This window comes from Nyctereutes procyonoides, unplaced genomic scaffold (genome assembly GCF_905146905.1).
Source record: "Nyctereutes procyonoides isolate TBG_1078 unplaced genomic scaffold, NYPRO_anot_genome, whole genome shotgun sequence".
Taxonomy (NCBI): Eukaryota; Metazoa; Chordata; class Mammalia; order Carnivora; family Canidae; genus Nyctereutes; species Nyctereutes procyonoides.
The window spans coordinates 4845350-4863557 of record NW_026575144.1 but is presented as its reverse complement, the minus strand read 5'-3'; the positions used below and the strand labels follow the sequence as shown (position 1 = coordinate 4863557).

At 35.1% G+C, this 18208-nt stretch overlaps 1 protein-coding gene across 4 annotated transcripts in view; it reads right to left on the bottom strand.

The window, feature by feature from the left end:
* Positions 1–18208, bottom strand: part of RTKN2 (rhotekin 2) — a 78696-nt gene that overhangs the window by 20533 nt on the left and 39955 nt on the right. For all 4 annotated transcript variants that reach the window (XM_055308913.1, XM_055308911.1, XM_055308912.1 and 1 more), the window contains 2 exons: positions 8074–8180; positions 7042–7173 (listed from right to left, as the gene is read on the bottom strand). In XM_055308913.1, coding sequence (XP_055164888.1) covers positions 7042–7173; positions 8074–8180 — 239 coding nt within the window. The remainder of the gene's footprint in view (positions 1–7041; positions 7174–8073; positions 8181–18208) is intronic.

Below are 18208 nucleotides of genomic sequence, written 5' to 3'. Positions count from 1 at the left end.
CTGCCTTTGGCTCAAGATGTGATCTTGGGGGTCCTGGGATTGAGCCCCATTTCAGGTTCCTTGCTCTGTGGAGAGCCTGCCTCTCCCTCTGCCACTCTCTCTCTCTCTCTCTCATGAATAAATAAAATCTTAAAAAAAAAAAAAGAATTGTACTTCAACCAAATAGCTGATAAAGTAGAAGTTTCTCAGCTAACAAATGAAGAAAGAATATTGAAATATCACTGGTTTGCAATATCTAATGAAATAAAGATCTAAGCAATGCTCGTCTATGGATGTTAATATGAGTAGAAGACCCAGACATATTAATTGCCTCCCAATCAATAGAGGGCATCTGGGTGGTTCAGTTGGTTAAGCATAGGATTCTTGGTTTTGGCTCAGGTCATGATCTTGTGATCGTGAAATAGAGCCCCATGTCAGACTCTACACTCAGGGCAGAGTCTGCATCATATTCTCTCCCTCCCCCCCACTAATGCCCTCTCTTGCTCTCTCTAAAAGAAAACAAAAAAACAAAACTTTAAATGCCTCCTAATAAAAGTATACAATATTTCCTAAGACGTGTTGTTAACAACTAACCAACGAACCTAAATCTGTGCCAAAAATAGAAGAATAAAAGACAATTCAAAGATGTAAGCAACAAAATCCAGACTATGGAAAACTCTGTAGGACAGATAACCCAATTTCTTCAATGAATTGTGTGTGAGAGTGAATGAGAGAGCAAGAGAGAGAGAGAGAGAGAGCAAGCACACGAGAGTGCTAGAGTACTCCAACAGATTTAGAGATTTAAGAGACCAAATCAATTAACTGCAATTATTTCAAAATCCTGATTCAAAACCCGTTTTAAAAATTACAAGACTGGGGAATTTGAACACTGAATTTTTGATGATATATTGACTATACATATGACTATAAATTTTTCTAAAGCATGATGATTGTTAATATTTACAAATAAAATCATATAGTCTACAGGATTTGCTTCAAAATAATTCTATGGTGGGGGCAATGTTTGAGGGCAGAGATAAGTTTATTTCTACCCTTCGCTTTATAGATATTTAAACTTTTCCCCTCTAAAAGTGAAAATAAAATACAAGTACAAAAAACTAAGTGCCTGCTTTCCTACCTTTAACACAGAGATAATATTTCAGTCACAGCTTCCTCACAAACATATCATAAGAATAAAGGAGTTCTTTGAAAGGTGTTTGGTCTAAAATCTTGTTAATTAGGAATGAAAACAAAATGTTGTTGGCTAAAAACAAGTCTTAGACCTTATATACACTCTAATGACAAATAAAGTATACTTTCACAATCATATGGCAAGGAGTGTTTGAATACGTAAACCATAACCATAAATTAAACCAAGCATTATGAAGAATTAGTGTGATACAATTATTTTCAATTTATGTCAATTAAATCAGATGTAAACTCCTAAAGGAACAGGCTTGTTTAAATAATATTTTTGCTACATTTAATAAAGGACAATCTAAATCATTGATAGGATTGAGACATTAAAGGACTAATCAGAAAAAGAAAATCTCATGTGCTTCATAATAATCTTGCTTGCTAGGGTTCACAACAAACATAATGGTTCAAAGCAATTTCAAGACAATTTAACAAAGTTCTATCACACCAAGGAGTGATATTGATTTAATACAAATTTTATTATTCATTAAATTGAAGTGATGTATAGTATTTAAATCAAGAAAAGACTTTTGATCGCAAAGACTCACACCACTTTTCCATTCCACTCCCCACCCCACTGGCAATGGATAAAACCTTTGCTAATAAAATGTTTTTTACAATGTATAGAGGATTCAGTGGCACTGTTAAGTACCTCTGATTGGGAATGTCTTGCTCAGCAACATTAATAGGGAAGTTTTTTGAAGTTGAAGCAATCACTTTGAAGTAAACCATCCTTTCAAATTTGGATTGAAAAGAGGAGGGGAATAGCTTAGCCTTTTCTTTCCTTAATATGACTATTTCCACAGATGGCTCCCTATGAAAATTAATAAACTGACTTAGCTTTAAAGGAAATGCTATCTAGGAGAACAAAAATTATAGTTAGAGAATAGATCCTGTGATCAAAATAACAGACCTATTATTTATATACCTCAGCAAATGCAAAATTTATGTTTCTACATAATTTTTAAAGTGGCATTAAACAAAATTATCTTCTAAATCATGAGAGAAGACAACAAAAAGAAAAGAACTCTGATTTGTATTTAATATGTAACTTTATTATGCATTAAAAGATCTTAGAGACCTAGCATTGAAAGTATACTAAAAACCGAAACAAAAGCTCTATTTTTAAAATTTTTATTTGGTGCTTATCTGCCCTACATATCAGAAAATACTGAGCTGGCATTTATTAAAGATCTTGTTTACTTAAGAATATACTAATAGCATGTATCCCTTGGAAATTTCCATAATAAGCCAAATAATTAAAGCACCTAACTTATATTTAAAAATCAAGTAATTTAAAACACTGAATAAATAAAAATCTATGAGTTTATCATTAATATCAGGGGAACACAACAGACACAACACTCATTTACTTCCTCTGGAGGGAGTAATACTGCTCCAATACATACTGCCAATATCAATACAAGACCAGTAAGTAATACCAACTTCTCACTCTGAAAACTGGTAATTAAAACACTAATGTTTCATCCTATCTTTTCAGGAGGGACTGGGATTCATTCATTCCTACTTGATGAGAAAAAGTCTTTCTTTACAAAGGAATGCCAGCTAATACAAGTAGAATGAAGGACATTATGAGAACCACATATGCAATCTCCAGTGTAATAACCAATTCAGACAAGGGCAATCAGGTCACTAAAACCATTATGTGAAAGACTACTGGACAACAAGGATATTCACACAGTGTCAAACTATCACCTCATTGACTACTTGCTAACAGTAAAGAAGAAAACTTACCTTTATGTTGGAGGGAGCTAGTGGTCACCATCTTAACCAAGTCATTAAACATGACATTGCCAATAATGAGGCAACCTGACATCATGTGCTTCTAAACAGAATGCCCTATAAAGGTATCTGTCATTATGCATGAAACATTCTTATAAATAATGTTTAGAATGAATCCAATCAAGCCTCTAGACCTAATTTAAAGTTTAGAAGAATGCATAATCCTTGAACATTCCTAGATTGAAAGCAAAAGCTAAAAGGACATTTTAGGGAAAATGGGGAAATGCGAATATGGACTGGACTATTAAATGATATGAGAGAATTATTTTGTTCATTTGGTTAGACATGATAATGGTATTGTAATTTCATTTACTCATACACATAAACACACACACACTTTTGTTTTAGATGCTCCTATTTTTTAAGAGTTGCATGTTGAAGTATTCGGGGATAAAGTGCCACTGTTAGAGACATATGTTCAAACAGGTCAGCAAAATATATAGATAAGAGACTTTACAGACTCACAACTATAGGATAAATAAGGTCTGGAGATGACTACAGTTGATAACACTGCTGTATAATTGAAATTTGTTCTTACAGAAAAGCTTAAAAAAACCCTATAATCCAATAATGACTGTAGTAATGATTACACAATCTTATTTGTCAAAATTATCAAATTGAACACTTACAGTTGGTGAACTGTATTTTATGTAAGTTATACCATCACAAAGCAAATTAAAAACTAAATACAAAGAGCTTTAACTCCCCCCACGAAGAATAGAGATAAAGCCAACTGGACAGCAACAGTTAACTGCTAAATGCAGGTGGCATGCAAATGTCACTTCTCCATAAATATGAATCGTTGTCTGAGTTGAGAGAAAATAGATAAAAATTACTTTAATAGAAGACATTAGGACACAGGAGCCAGGCTTTCAGAAATAACAAATAGACTTCTTGACTGACGTAGTCCTATTTAAATAAAGAAACCAGGCTGTTTACTGCTGAAGGGAAGTTTTCATGTGAATGAAAGGTTCAAGGGAAACCCAAGGGAGAAGTAGGAACTGCCAATAGGAAAGCTGCTACAGAGAGGCAGCAGGGATTAGCATTGCAGAAAATGAAGACAGTGACATCACAACACTTTGTTATCAGCTCAGTCATTGAGACTGGCACCTAAATTACATTAATCTTCTCAACCTAACCCTTACTTCTGGCTTAACCTTAAAATTCTCTTTTGTACTTGAGACAAAAGTCAGGCACACTGACAGTTTATGTCATCAGTCCTCAGGGTCAAACAGAGCCCACACTATCCCCAAGTCGAAGGTCGAGTCTCTACGTATCACTAGATTCATCATTTTCCTGTGAATCTGTAATGGTCAACTGTGAAACCACCAGTGGGATTTCTAAGTATGGTGATTTCAGTCACTGTAATAATGGAGCTGATTGACTACAGAATCGCATCAGTCACCAAGCCACTAGCTTTTATCACCACAAGGAAAAGTGAGTCAATTGGAAAAAAGATCAATTCAGCAGGGCCATGTAAACACTAACCACTTCTCTGGAATTACACCCTTGTCACCAGACAAGAAATACAGATACCCTGGTTACAGTAACAGAGGTGCTCCACTATAACTGCCCTCTTACATTAAATGGTAAAGATGCAACACATGTCTAAGCCACTGCCTGGAGGTAGAAAGTGTGGCTTCAGGCTCAGAACCCTATTTCAGAGCTACTTCTTTGAAAACTTATTCAGAGTGGGTATGGAGATAGGAAAAAGTCTAATTTTGTCTTCCAAATCTAGTCTAGCAGTATGTCTGTGAGGAAATAGAAAAACAGAGAGCCATATAATTTTACTTACTAGCTAGACAAGTTCTATCTGATCTGTGAGTCTGTTTCTTCACTTATAAAACAGAAATAACATACCTATAAAACAGGGCTGACTTACTCGCTCTGTCTGCCATAAAGGACTTGATATGGTAAAAATGAATACCTTGAAAACTGTTTTCAAATAAAACAAGTAAATTTTAAAATAACATTTGTCTAGATTATATTTTAATTTCTTTTATGACTATTCATATTCCATTGTACAACACATAAGAGAAAAATTGGTAGAATTCCATTTTTACTACCTAGGTACCTAGTGAAAATTAGGTTACACAAAATCCTCTATGCAGAACTCTTGTCAAAAACATTTACCTGAATCTAGTGAAACAATTAGTCAAAAACAGAAGTGGGGACTGGCATGGATTTTTCCAAAATGTCAATATAATAAAAGATAAAAAAAGAAAAAGTAGTGAGTGATGGGTCCAATTTAGGTAAAAAGAAAACAATCAAAGGACATGGTGACTAGTTGCAATTTGTGATCCCTGATGGGGATCTTGGATCAAACAAAATATAAAAATCAGGGAGAACATTTTAGGGACAACTGGGATGATTTGCTCTCTATATTAGATATTATTTTTATCAACAATAGTTTCTTGAATGTGATAATATTATGGTTAAGAAGGAAATGTCCTATTTTTTAGGAGAAACATGATGCAATATTTTAGGGAAGAAATGTTATGCTGTTTGCCATTTACTTTCAAATGGTTCTGAAAAAATTCTCAAACTATGCAAAGAGAAAGCAAATATAAGAAAATATTAACAAGAGCTAAAGAATCCAGGTGAAGAGTATACAGGTATTCATTATTCTATTCTTTCCATTTTTCTGCCCATCTAAACTTTCAAAAAGCTAGGATGGGGAAAAGTGGAGACTGCATAAACAAAACATTGCAAGTAATGAAAAAATATATCAATTTTCCAATAAACAACATACTTTCATAAATCTAATTATCTAAACCCAAATAAATTCACCATGTTATACAATACTGAGGTTTATTGTTTAAGAGCAACACTAATTTTTCTAACACACAAAATGGATAAATTAAGTGGACTTAATTTAGAAGGTCTCATTGAAGGATTTCCTTTAAGAAAAAGCAGTATAATTTCTAAAAGCAGGATAGAAACAGACCAAATGTTATTGGAAAAGATCAGAGAAATTAACTTAAGTCCTTATAGATAAGCAAACCAGCATCCACCTGTTTTCCAGGACATACAACTTTTTTTCAAAAGATAACTTAAAGTTAAGTAGAACATGTACAGTTAACAGATGTGATGGCTCATACTTTACCACAGACTTCAATTCAACCACTCCAAAAGCAAGCAAAGTAAAACAACTAGAAACAATTAAGTACATTCTATGGACAGGAAATATGATATTCTGCTCTAGAAATGCCATGAGAGTACTCTAGAGTAGGAATGCCAGAAAGAGGGGGAATCCACTAATAAACACTAGGCTTGGATAACATACAAAGATAAATTTAAGATGATAAGTGCATGAGTGTGTATGCATGTGTGTGGGTGTATGTGTGTGTGCATGTGCTTGTGTGTGTATGTGTGCTTGGTGGAGGCTGATCAGGCTTTCCTATTCTGACCCAAGATTGGACAACTGTCCAACAGTCCCATAAGAAATCAGGGAGTATTCTCAGGATTGTCTTTTTATGGGTTTATTTGAATATTAACTACAAAAAGCATCAATGTAACATGAGCTAGCAATTTATGTTTATATAATATCTTAGTTAAATACATTCACAAAAAATTTAAATATGTTAAATGTGGAGTTACATTCTCTGCTTTCAAACCTATTTACTGGTATAAATTTCCAATTACTATGGAAATATACCATATTTCCTTTACCAGATAAATTCTGTAATGGAAGAAAAAAGAAGATTAATTTATCATTATGAACTTAGTTTTTAAACTTTTAATTTTTATTTAAGATTTTATTTATTTGAGAGAGAGAAAGAGAAATAGCAAGAGAGAGAGCAAAGCAGGGAGGAGAGGGAGAAGCAGACTCCACTGAGCTGAGCAGGGAGCCCATTGTGGGCCCCAATCCCAGGACGTTGGGATCATGACCTGAGTTGAAGGCAGATGCTTAATGGACTGAGTCACCCAAGCGCCCCTGAGCTAACCTATTTTCCACAGTCTTTCCCTTCTGTCCATAAGATGGTAACAATGTGAAATGTATAGAAAAGAACAAACTTTATAAAATGTTGTATCTGTACTTCAGAATAGCATTTTGTTTACCTTGTTAATGGACACTACCAAAGCTGGTTCCACTTTAGCTTCAATTTCTTCTGGAGTGTAAAAACAATAGAGCTTACCCCCTCTTAAAACACAATACAACCTTCTCCAACTAATCAGGCTTTCTGCCATTTGCTGAAAAAAATCAAGAAACCATCAACCTTAATCATTATTTATCATCTTTAAATTCAACAAAACACTTCAATTATCAAAGTTATATTAGTTTAAAAAAATTTTAAACATGATAGAGTTACCCAGTAATTTAATGTGCAATAAGTCAATAGTTCAAAATCAGAGTAAGTTATATCACAGAAGAAAGGTTTGGAATTCTCAAAAGCATTAAGCAAAATGGAGGTAACGATTACCACATAACTTTTACACACATAAAATCATAAATCAATGCAGTTTTAGAAAAGCTAGTCTATTCAAAATTAGTACTTAAAATTCCACAGCAATCCATCTAATGACTCAAAAAAATTATAAAAATAACTCAATACTCAAAATATAATTTGCCTTTACTGTTCTCAGAACATTGGAAAATGTTGACTACCTTGTAAGAATGCAAATTTTCCTTCCTCTTAATGGAATCTTTTAAAAAAAGTTATTGATTCATTGAAGCCCATAATTAATTATTTACTGAATATAAATAACTATGGTTATAAATAAATCAGGAGTAGGTGGCACAGAGGCAGCTTTGGAAGCCCAAAGGCTTAGACTATGCCAAAAGCCGTCTGCCAGAAAGGCCCTTCTATGAAAGGAGGGGAACAGTCCTCATCTGCTTTCACAGGAGTCCTCTGCAGCTCATTATCCTGTCACTGCTATTATTCAGCAGAGGCACCTGGAGAGGTAACTCTTTAGCCATCAAGACCCCTCCCCTTTCGGCCTTCTCACCCCCATTCTATGTTTAACATGGAGAAAACTGTCATTTAAAAGAAGATTTTTAAAAATACTTCTTATTATCAGAAAGCTAAACAATGCCAGTATATCAAGATCTAGATTGCAGCTATAATTGTAGGATATTTAAAGTCCTCCAACCTGCTGATTAAGAAATCCTGCAAATGCATCCTCAGCCATACAAGCTGGCTGGGCGACTAGTCGGCAGCACATGTTGCCATATAAGGGAAGCCAAAATGAAGACTCCTCTATTTAAACAAGATAGAAAAAAAAATCAAGTTACAAACATGTTTATTTAAGGTCATTATACATTTTTTATGTTTTTTTCTTTTGCATTATTATTTTATTTTTTTTTTTTGCTTTACGTAAGAATATATGTAAAGGTGTATCCTACTCAAATACCAGCACCATAGTTAATGACATCAAATATGAGAAAGGAGGCCAGGATAAGATGACATTAAACTGATAGTTTATGAAATGCTCTCACCTAGAATAGACACGGAACTTCTAGTCTCTTATTTGATCTTAAATTATTTAATCAATGGAGGTAGTTCAGGGCATATAAGTAAACTCATCTAATTTAAAAAATATCTACAAATGGTTCTTGAATGTCAAATTCTACTTTTTGCTCTGATTTTCAATATTATAGCTAGCAAAGTGATTCTCTGAAATATTTCAAAACACAAGTTTATGAAAGTATTTTCATGAAAATACTTAGGAAAGCATTTTCTTAAGCCTTTTGGCTCTTCTTCCCCTTCCATTACTGAACACTGGGTAGAGCCCACCAACATGGGCTTCTGTTGCAGGGCTTATGGGAGGAGCTGTGGTGTGCCAGAGCAAGGTGCCACAGCCAGTAGGATGAGGAGGGCGAGGAGGACAGCTGCCAGGCACCAGGTGTCAGAGCCTGAATGGGCTGAGGAAGATGGAAGACATGGAGCTGAGCCCAGGGGGGAATTTCTCCTCAGAGGGTGGCATGGTTCAGGGAGTCGAGGTCCAAGCAGAGTGAGGAGACTGTCTACATGGTGTGGCTACCCAATGTAAGTTATCAGAACCCAAAGAGTAAGGACAGTATACACATTTGGCAGGTGACTCTGCCATGGAAGTCAGAGTCCAAGAGCAGTGAGACATAACCCATATATTCAGTGTCCCAGAACAATGTATCAGACCCCAGTTAAAAGGGCATCTGAGAACAGGCACTAGGCATGGGGTGTCAGAGCACAGCAGGCTGAGGAGAGTGTCCACATGGGGTAAGGGAAAGGGCAGCCAGGCATAGGAACTTAAAGCCTGAGGAGAGCAGGCCTATGTGGGCCGTGTGAGCCTCAGCAAGGTAAGGAGCATCCACATGGGGCAAGAGACAGCCTAGAAATAGGAGTCAGAGATCCATCAGAGAGAAGAGAGCATCCATATGGGGAGAATGGTTGCTTTTAGGAAGAGAGATCAAAGAATATGTGTTAAAAGTAATAGAAGACAGCTTTCTCTCTGTCAGATAAAAGGAGTTACAAATGTGTAGAATGAAATCTGCACTGTTGGGATTGGAACTGGGTGCACCGGTGTGGACTCATGGTTTCCAGCCTATAGAGATTAAGAAATGCAAGACAACACATGTGCCTATGTGCAGCTGTGTCCACTGAGAGGGCTCAGGGAAAACAACACCCTGATTATATCCCACTAACAGCAGTGAGTGTACCTAGAGCCCAGATCATATCTTCTAAATATTATTACCATTAAAAATAACCAGCATTCCTTGGAGAAATGACTGGCTCCAAGGCTGGGGCAAGCAAAGTACCTGATAAGTCTGAAATATCTTGTTATGACATAAAGCAAGGAACTACTTGATGAATGATGAGAACATTGTCAAAAAGACAAGAGAACCCATCTTGAATGTTTTCACATAGGCCAAACTGGGAACAACATGAACCTTAAAATAAGCAATGATATTAACAGATTTTGAAGCATTGAATAAATTAGGAAAACATGAGTCCATATTGATATAAATAAATCAATAAGTTGAAAGACCAATAAGAAATAAACTTACATAGTTTCAAGACACTACCCTTCTCCACACAAAATATGTATTAATTACAAAGGGGAAACAAAGGAACAAGTTTATAGTAGAGAAAGTAGGCAGACACCACAGTAATCAAATGATCAAAGTGAAAATCACTAGTAATGGGATGAATCAAAATTATATGCCACTTGATAGAATGCAAGGAGAATTCTCTGCCAAAGATGCACATCTTTAATCTTATCCCAAGAAAACATCAGACAAACCCAAATTGAGGGATCTTCTGCAAAATAATTGACCATGATGTTTAAAAATGTCAAGGCTGGCAAACTTGGGTGGCTCAGTGGTGGAGCATCTGCCTTTGACTCAGGCCATGGGATCGAGTCCTGTGTTAGGCTTCCCAAGGGGAGACTGCTTCTCCCTCTGCCTATGCTCTGCCTCTCTCTGTGTGTCTCTCATGAACGAATAAATAAATCTTAATAAATAAATAAATAAAATAAAAATGTCAAGGTTATAAATGCCAAAGAAGGACAGAAAAACTGGTCCCATTTAAAAGAAACTGAAAGTGTGATAATTAAATGCAATGCATGATTCTACACTGGATCCTTTTGTCATGAAAGACATTACTGGGACAATGAACAATATTATTTTAATAGTCTGATGATTAAATAGTAGTAATGTATTAATTCCTGACTTGGATAGCAGTAGTGATGTAGCCAATGTTCTGTTAGTAGGAAATACATATTAATATATTTGGAGGTAATGGAGAATCATGTAAACAACTTGTTCTCATGTATTCTGGGGGAAAAAGATCTTGACATTTAACATAACTTTTCTGTAAGTTTTCAATTGTTTGAAAAAAGTTCTTTCAAAAAACATTAAGATATTTCTTTAATATAGTGGGTAGGTAAGAATAGAGCCTTCAGGGATCCCTGGGTGGCGCAGCGGTTTGGTGCCTGCCTGTGGCCCAGGGCGCGATCCTGGAGACCCGGGATCGAATCCCATGTCAGGCTCCTGGTGCATGGAGCCTGCTTCTCCCTCTACCTGTGTCTCTGCCTCTCTCTCTCTCTCTCTCTCTCTCTGTGTGTGACTATCATAAATAACTAAAAAAAAAAAAATAGAGCCTTCACATCTGCATGGAAGGAAAGTATTGCATAATTTCATGTATTAGAGTATAAATAAAAACAACATACGGCCCTTTGCCCACACTAAACCAAACAAAAAAACAAAAATGATTTTCAAAGTTTTTACTGCATCCCTGTTGGTAGTGCCTATAAAATGGCTAACCACTGGCTGTTACTATTACTGAACAAAAAGTCTTAATAACTCTGGAAAATAAAACATTTTTAGGTAAAAATACAATTATATAATATATAGATGCCATGCCAAGGTTTGGTACATCAGTTATATGAAAAAGACCAGGCAAAATGAAGTATACAAAGTAAAACAAAAAAGTTTTTAACAACCTGCTTGCTCATCATTCTACTATAGAATAGAGCAAAACAAATTGTCTGGAACTATTCAAATCTTTTTTATTAGTATCTTGGAAAAGCTGCTATCTTTCAGAAATAACAAGTTTGACCTGGGAGAAATAAATGCATAAATACAATACAGGCGATGATTCTAAAACACATGCATAAATAAATATTTGAGAATCTCCTTTCCTAAAATAGGCAGGAAATGAAATAAAAATTCTATAAAAGCAGGCATCTGAGTAATACATCTGAAATCAACTTTATGATTTACAAATTTAAAGTTTGAAAGCAAATTTCTTTATACAGCAATCCCAGATTTATGAATGGCTTATGTTCTAAATATCTGTAAGCTAGTTATTTTTAAGTTAGGATACACTTTCTAAAAAAAATAGAATCATAAATGATGATTAGTTTTTCAGACAAGTTCATGAAGTTTATCCAATCAATAATGTATTTGGAATCTAAATACCACATGTAACAATGCGCATCTCTGGTAAAGTAAGTTTAGATTTCATAGCATGCAAAGTAAAGTAATTTCTTCCTGATTGTAATCCTTGAAAAAGGGTATTGGATTTAGAACTCCTATATCTATAGACCTCTTGCCATATTCTACAGTCATCTGTCCTTTCTGACCTAGGTCTCTTTACAGCTCAGGACCCCTGTGGACTGAAGCGTAGGGTCACAGTTGCTTCTCTTGACTTCCTACATGAAATATGGGATCCAGGCTAGTCATTTAACCTGAGTATCAAGTCTTTGCCTTCTTAGGTAGGAGGGTTGTGAAAATCAAGTCAGATAATGTGTAAATGGCATCTATCATTGTGTCTGTCACATAGTAGCTGCTTCCCATAATTTCCTATTCAGGGCAGTCTCACTCTCAAAACCACACCCTTTACATTTTCAGAGCTGTCTCTGTCCTTGTGCAACATATCTAATCAAAATACTTAATTCTGCTTTTCTAACGAAGGGCGGCATTAGGACAAGATGAAATTGAGCAGGAAGTGAAAAAGCAATTTGACTTCTCACTACTTAAAGATTTTATCTAATTCATTTGTAGTTTCAAATGGGGAACAAAATGGTGTTTAAAAATGACAGCAACAACAAAAACAAAACATAGGCAAGGGAAAGAATACAGATAACATCTCAGTTCCGTGTGAGTCAATCTCCACAACGTGGTTTCATTGTTTTATAAAAAGCATAAAAATTTCTTGGTGATAAAGATATCGCTTTAGCCTTTCCTTTCAATTATCAAGAATAATAAAATTGAGTTATAAATTTTATAGACACTGACATAACTTTATTTAGATAAACCTGCTGTATTAACATAGATTTATAGTAATGAATAAACTAATGTATAAAATTTTCTTTAAATTATAATATTTTGTTTTCAAAATATGAATGATTCCCAAAGTTTTAATTTACATAATTTACATTCCTAGGAATATACATATTACATAAAGAGGCACATAGGTTACATTTCTTACATTTTTTCTGCGGAGTCTACAAGTTCCAATGTCAACAGTTTTGTTAACTTAATGTCAACTTTAAGCACAAGTCTTTTCACAGTCTTTAATGTTAGTTTGTATTGTGTTTCTCTAAAACAGAGCTATAACACACAATTCCCATGCTGATCTGCCCATGAGCATTTTATTAAGTAAGAATCTAGTAATATCTTACAGAACACTGAAGACAACTGAGGAATCACTGCTAAAATTAATGCTTCATTATGAATTATGTTCCTTTCCACAACTTTTCAGATGATTTGGTTGAAAGAATGGAGCCTTTCATCATCAATTCCATTATTCACACATCAATAGTATTTTGAGTCTTTAGGTGCTTTAGCAGTCATCATCCCTGACCAGAAAGCATAGCAGAAAGAGCACAGCCTGTCCTGGATTATTTAAAGTCTGACTCACCCACTTGCTAGCTACATGATCTAGCATGTTATGTTCTCTAGGCTGCAATTCACCCATCTGTAAAATGTAAATGACAATACAATGAGGAACTTGTGAAGGTCACAGAGCGGGCCAGTGGTAGAACTAGAATATGAGTCCAAGGCGGAGAGCTCCACAGTCCACACTACTAATCACTTAATTGTAATGCTTCTTTATAGATACATCTCACAGATTCTAGGAATGAACACTGCTAAAAAGGTTTTTTTATTCATTTACATTTTATTGTGGTAAGAACACCTAACAGGAGGCCTATCCTCTTAATAAGTGCACAATACAGTACTGTTAACAATAGGCAATGCATTATATAGCAGATCTCCAGAACTTATCAACCTTACATACCTGAAATTTTATACCTGTTAATTAGCAACTCCTTCTTTCCCCTAGTAACTGACATTCTATTCTTTGTCTCTATGAATTTGACTACTTTAGATACCTCATATCAGTGGAATCCTGCAGTATTTGTCCTGTGACTGGCTACTGTAGTTAGCATGTCTTTAAGGTGCATTCATGTTGCCACATACTGCAGAATTTTTTTAAAGACTGAACAATATTTCACAGAACAGTGTCTGACACATATTTTTGTGTGTGTTCCAGTAAAATTTATTTACAAAAATAGGCTGCAGGATAGATTGGGTCAAAGGATTGTAATTTGCCAACACACTGTCTTTGTCCTTGATGACACTTAGTAAATGACCTGGCTGCCTGAGGGAACTATGGTCCATTCTGCTCCTCTGTGATATGGAAACCTCTAAGTCTGGTGCTTTGCTGAGTTGTACATGGGTACAGAACAGGACACTATGTATGGGAATTTCTGACCAAGCAGTGGATGCAGAGGCCAGAATGTGAGGGCCATAACTGGAATACACAGAGCCTCCTTCTTTATAAGAAACATCAATAGATTTATTCCAGATCAGGCCCAACCCTCCTACCCCATACACACATGGCCCCTGGGTGGGCACTATCCTTACTGACCCTTAGAAGCCTTATGCTGTGACCTGACCACCAGCTCCTCCCTGGTGATGGCCCAATTGTAGCTCTTCGGCAAGTCGGACGTATGATGGCAATGTTGATAATTCTAGAGAACTGACACATATGAAATGACCATAAACTCCATCTGCTAGATTTTCTCATAAAATTGATAATGCTAATACAATTACAGACTTTAAGTTTTGGTGATGCAGGGCTAAATTGTTCAGACCAATCTTCCCACTGAAAACTACTGAAAATGCTGAATCAAATAGATTTAAAAATTCTTCCCAGAACAACAAAGAGGTAATAAGACCATAAGAAATTACCACAACAAATCTGATACATGAGACCCAGTGAGTTAAGTGAGCATAGAAGTTGTGTTTGTGCTGAGAGCATTTGCCCATTTCAGCAAGTCTGAATTTATGATTTAATGATCCTACAAGATGAGGAAGCAGAACAGAAATCAAAGTCTAGGGTCTGAACAATAAAAGTAGTTTAATGGGAGATCCTCCTCATGCTAGGCTGATACCCAGAGGAACTGCCAATAGGGTAGTGGTGAAACAGAAATAATCCAAGCCCAGGATTCTCACTGCCTAGAGATGCGGGATAGGAGGAATCCAGAGACTCAGACATGATCTTTGAAAATGGGCCTAGACTAATAGTCCCCCTCGATGCCTGCCAGAAACAAACAGAAACATTAGGCATCAATTTATTCCTGTATGTAAACTTTCAATTACAATGACAAACATGTGAAGATAAGCAGACATGCAAGGAATTGAGATATCATGAGAACCACCAGAAAAAAAAACAACAGAAATAGACCCAGAAAGACACTGTATATCTGGATTATTAGTCACAAACTATAAAACAGCCATGCATCTTTTTTTACTAAAAATCTAAAAGATAAAATGCAGGAAATACAAAGTTCCAGAGTAAATCTGAAAAAAGTCAAACAGAACTTCTAGAGCCAACAACTACAAGAACAGAAATGAAGAACTCTTGGTGTAAGGTTTAACAGCAGATCACACAGAGCTACAGAAAGAATAAAGGAGACAGAAGATAGTTCACAAAACAATCCAGAGAAGCATCAGACAGACAAAAAGATGAAAATATATCATAAAGGGGAACAGACACAGAGGATAAAGCCAGAAGGACTGACGCAGGTTTAACAGGAATGCTAGGAGAAAAGCAAGAGAATAGAGCAGAGGCCCTCTAAGTATAAAAGTGAGATTTTTGTCCAGAACTAATGAAAGACACCAATGAGTAATTTAAAGAAATTAAAAGAGTTCCAAAAGCAGCATAAATGAAATAAAATTCTACACTATGTCATAATGAAACTTCAGAAAACTGAAGACAAGGGGAAAATAAAGTTACCTTCACAGAACTGACACACTGACAAATGATTTTCTTCTTCTTCTTTTTTAAGATTTTATTTATTTATTCATGAGAGACACAGGCTCCTTGCAGGGAACCTGATGTGGGACTCAATCCCAGCACTCAGGGATCACACCCTGAGCCGAAGGCAGTTGCCCAACTGCTGAGCCACCCAGGTGTCCCAACAAATAATTTTCAATAGCTAGTAAAAAAAGCCAGAAGATAGTGAAATTATACCTTTAATATTAAAAAAATTGAAATTGTCAAAATCCTTTAGCCTATAAAAGATACCTTTCAAGAATGAAACAAAAGAGTCATCTTTAGGCAAACAAAAGAACAAAGAAATATGATACAAGTGAAACACACTAAAAGAAATTCCAAGGATTATACTTCAAGTATAAGGAAAATGATCCCAGATGTAAGGTATAAGATACAAGTAGTACACAGAAACTTATAGGTAAATCTAAATAAATACAAAATGTATAAAACATCTTGTGAAATCTAAAAATCGAATAGGATTATAATATATAACAATAGCACATAGGTCAGAGAAATGGAGTTTAACTGCTCTAAAGTCTTTGCATTGTCTAAGAAAAAGGTAAAACTGTCTTTTAATTTTAGACTTCAATAAGTATGATTAATGACATTTCTAGAGGTAATTTCTGCAAGAGGAGAAAAGAATTATAACTTTACTTAGAACAAGGAAAAAGTGAAACGATAAAACTATCCTTAAAAAGAACAAAAAAACCCACCATGAAATGGATAAGTCCAATAGCAAACACAGAATATGATGATAAATTTAAACCCAGTTATTTAATATCATATAATATGGTTTATAATCTATTTGGTATTAAATGTAAAATGACCAAAAATGTGCCATTAAAAAAACCACAAAGATTGTCAAACTGGAAAAAAATTAAAATCCAGGGGCTCCTGGATAGCTCAGTTGGGTTAAGTGTCCAACTCTTAATCTCCGCTCAGGTCTTGATCTCAGAATTGTGAGTTCAAGCCCCACATTGGGCTCCAGCACGGTGCCCCCTTAAAGAAAAAAAAGACTTTGTGTAGCAAATAGCAAAGGCTCAAATAATAAAAAGCAAAAGTAGACATAACTAGGAGAACTAGAAAACTCTACAATCACAGCAGATTTGATCACATCTCTCATAGTAATATAGAGTATATAGACTATAATAATTATTTCTAACAAATAATTAGAATATATAGAACAGACACTGAATAAAAACACTGGCAAACCTACTGCAAGTATGATAATAAAAAGAGAATGTACAAAACGGGAGTATCAGGTGGAAAGGAGGGACATCACTACAGATGCTGGGGTAATTCAACAAAGCTATCATGAAGAAGTTAATGTTTATTAACTTCAAATTTTATTTATTTTTATTTTTTGAGAGAGAGAGAGTGTGTGTGTGTGTGTGCGCGCGCAAGTGGTGGTGGTGGAAGGAGGAGCATAGGGAGAGAACCTTAAGCAGGTTCCACACTCAACATGGAACCCAACACAGGGCTCAATCAATCTCATGACCTGAGATTATGACCTGAGCCAAAATCAAGAGTTGGATGCTTAACCAACTGAGCCACCCAGGTGCCCCAATGAACCTCAAATTTAGGTAAAACACATAAGTATAAAAATATAACCTACTAAAACTGACTCAAGAAACAGTAAACCTAAAGACCCTATAACTATGAAAAATAATTGAATAAAAGATAAATAATAGTGATATAATCATACAATGAAATACTATAAGCAATAAAATCTATACACACTGAATAAACAAAAACCAAGTCACTAGAGACAATGAGATTTTATCCATATGAAGTTCAAATCACAGAAAACTAAATTATATTATTTAGAGAAGCACACACAAATGGTATAACCAAAAAACGCAAGGAAGTGAATACCATAAAAATTGGTACACATTTACACCTAGATTAATTAAGAAGTAACATTGGCAATGTTCTTTCTTGACGTGGAGGTAGTTATAATTATTTGTTGCACTGTACATTTACATGTTAAGAACTTTTCTGTATTTTTAATGTAATGTTTAATGCAAAACTTAAAAAATATTGTTGTAAAGTCATCTATTTCATCAGTAAAGATAGCCATTCATCTTCACAACAATAAGTAAGGTAGTATATAATTTTATATATTCTGCTTCAAAAATGGACAATAAATAACCCAAATTATATTTATGAACTACTCTGCCATCGCCACTCTGTATTTTTCCTCATAGGTAAAATAATCTGGGAGAATGGAGAATGCTCATATTAAATTTTACAAACCTTTCTAATCACTAAGCTCCTTTCTTCACCTTGCTATATTATTTTTTGGGATAAACTACAACTAACAATGTCATCCAGAGAGAAAGAGGTTCAAATGAATTTAGCCCTGCCATCTTTATCCTCTGTTTCTACCACCAGGAGGGTTGGCTTCTCAGTTTCGACTTTAAAACTAAGACAGGTCTTTGACTGCCAACTAGAGGGTTGGT